This window comes from Mastomys coucha, unplaced genomic scaffold (genome assembly GCF_008632895.1).
Source record: "Mastomys coucha isolate ucsf_1 unplaced genomic scaffold, UCSF_Mcou_1 pScaffold13, whole genome shotgun sequence".
Classification (NCBI taxonomy): Eukaryota; Metazoa; Chordata; class Mammalia; order Rodentia; family Muridae; genus Mastomys; species Mastomys coucha.
The window spans coordinates 8,960,528-8,963,218 of record NW_022196895.1 but is presented as its reverse complement, the minus strand read 5'-3'; the positions used below and the strand labels follow the sequence as shown (position 1 = coordinate 8,963,218).

General features: G+C 52.8%; 1 protein-coding gene across 1 annotated transcript in view; it reads left to right on the top strand.

Annotated features, from left to right (window-relative positions):
• The first annotated feature begins 831 nt into the window (after positions 1–831).
• The window catches only part of Npc1 (NPC intracellular cholesterol transporter 1), a 46,636-nt gene continuing 44,776 nt past the window's right edge, over positions 832–2,691 (top strand). The window contains 1 exon segment of the mRNA XM_031364978.1: positions 832–1,026. Coding sequence (XP_031220838.1) covers positions 970–1,026 — 57 coding nt within the window. The 5' untranslated portion in view covers positions 832–969.

The window sequence follows — 2,691 nt, the reverse complement described above, 5'->3', positions numbered from 1 at the left end:
GTATAGGTTCGCTGCTAGACGCGCCTCAGCCGGTAGGTGGTGCGGTTTTGTGCTTTCTCAAACCTGGTCTGATAGCAGTAAACAGATTCCTTATCAAAAGCCATCACACTGAGCTGTCAGATCACAACAGGGTCAGGCCATCGCCCGTCACAGCCTGGGGGCTTGGCTAGAAGACGCCCCAATACTGATCCCTTTAAGGAAACTGGGCTTGGGAGCAATTGATCAGAGTACTACTTATTGGGGCTTAAAGAAACAGAGATTGAAATGTCCGAGTGATCCGAGAAACGGGCTCTTGATTAGGAAAAGTGCCACAAAATACTAAAACCTCCTCGCCTAATCTCTCCAACCCAGCAGGGAAAAAAAAAAGGAGGGAAACAGTAGATTAAAACTTAAAAGTCAGACGTTGTTGGAAAGAGTCCAGAATACCATCCCAGGATGGATTTTAAAGTGCAACTTCCCAGGTGTGAAGGATGCCAGCGCCGCACTAAAGGGCGCGCAGGAACGGCCCTGGCACAAAAGAGCTGGACTATGTACATCCCGGGGAGGTCGCCTGCCTGCTTGGCTTTGGCGGGTGGGTGGAGGGGTTGGGGGGGGAGGGAGGAGGTGGGGAAGGTGTCCTAAAACCTGCATCTAAGACACGCCCACACGGGGCGGGGCTACGCGGACCACCGAGAAGGGGCGGGTTAGCGGGTCGGCAGAGGGGGCTTGCAGACGTGGCTCGGCAAAGGGCCCAGCAGTGCGCTCTAAGCCACGCCCCCGACGGTTTAGCCCCGCCTCCGGGGCGGGTCCGAGAGGCTGCAGCCCTGACCCCGCCTCCGTTCTTCCTGCCTTGCGCGCGCAGTCCGCCGCCAGCTCTTTTCCCCCTCCCCGGTCAGACGCTGGTCCCGAAGCCGCCCGCCAGTGCCGCGGCGCTCCGCTCGCGGTGCACGGGGAGCCGAACCGAGAGCTGTAGCCCCGCGCGGCGACAGCATGGGTGCTCATCACCCGGCCCTCGGCCTACTGCTGCTGCTGCTGTGCCCTGCGCAGGTGACCCGGGCAGGCTGGGCGGGACGCGGCGGGGCCGTGCGGCAGCTCCGTGCGGCGGCACGGGAGACCCCCGGCGGGAGAGCTGCGGGCGTGGGGAAGTTGGTCTTCCGGTGCAGCCGTGGAGGTCGCCTTCTCCTCCTGTGTCTGTCCATCTTCACGCTGTCCTGTGCTCTGGGAGAGGGTGACAGCTGGGGCCTCTGGCTAGCTTTGAGCTATTCCAGCGGTGGTCACCTGATTTAGGATGTGGAATTGGAGGGACAATGGGCGCAGAGGATAGGGACTTTGCTTGTTGTTAGCCATCTTAACAAAACAAATTGTACATGCACACGTTTACTTAGCTCCGACTGCATTATTGCTCCTTGTCTCTAGACGATGGAGGTGGAGGAGAACAAAACTCGGGTACCGAATTGAAGCAGTTTTCAGTACTTAAAAGAATATGGGTTGCCTCTTCTCACGTTCGTTTTAACGTTTCAGGAAACTGAGGCTCACAAATACAGTAGTTTAATTGCCCCTTTCCACAATTAGCCAGGGAAAGGATGACACCTAGCACCGCGTACTCGCTTCCCTCCTCTGGCTTTTCCTTGCTGTGGTCAACTTGGTGTTGGGTGTGTCACTAGTGTTTATGTGTCTACAGTTTTCTCATTGGAAAGTGGGTGTGTGTTTGGGGATGCCTACCGAGGGGTACTAATTAAACCCCCTTAGTCATCAGAATGACTAAGTCAATGGAAACTCTCAGCCCTTGTGGCCCGAATTCCCTTCTAATGGACTCGGGTTATGACAGTGTGGTGAATTGGAAGTGAGAGCAGATGAAGGGTTCCCTGGTCCAGGAAGCTTACCCTTGGTTCTTAAAATCTCTGTGAAGTGCTCCCAAGGGCATAGGGATGCTGACCAAGGAGCCAAAGAGTACACATGCAGATACCTGGCTGAGCCCAAAGTGAGGAAGAGCGGAGAGGACAGTTAGTGTGGGGCAGGAGCTGGTTGTGTGGGGCACACCAACCTTTGCCATCTGTGATTAAGATGTTTGATTCAGTCTTGGTTTTTCTTTTTCCTTTTTGTTATGATAGATACCGTTACTATCTAATGAAGTAACTTCATTACTGAGATGAAGTTACTTCATTTCCCTGCCTAATGTAGTACCTAAAGGCTTCTCTTTCTTTTCCCTAGAGTTTTAGGTCATGGCCTAGTCAGCAGACTTCACATTATAAAGTGGCTTAAACTTATCTCTGCTTCTCTTTTACCTCAAGGTAACCTTCAAAGTAGATAAACAATGAGCTCCACTTCTAGAGCACTTGAAGAAGACCAGAGCTGGGTCTCTTGCTATGTGCCTGAAAGTCTCCCCGCCTTCACCATAACTAGAACACTCCCATTGTTTAACAGTGCTATCTAGCGGCTCCGGGCAGCTGAACTGCGATGGGGGTGGGGTATCGGGTTTTGGAACTCACACCAGTCTGTGGCTGCAGCTGGTCAGGTTTCTTCTGCCTGAGCACCAGTAAAGTTGTTTGGAGATAGAGGCAGCTGTCCGTTGGAAGATCAAAAATGCACTAGGAGAGACTTTTGGTTTTCTTATATTTTTCTACTTACAGATGTTGGACTAGCATTGCCAAGTTTGAATGTTTTGTTTTTCTGTTTTGCTTTGGCTTTTTTGTGTGTCCGGTCTCGCTGTGT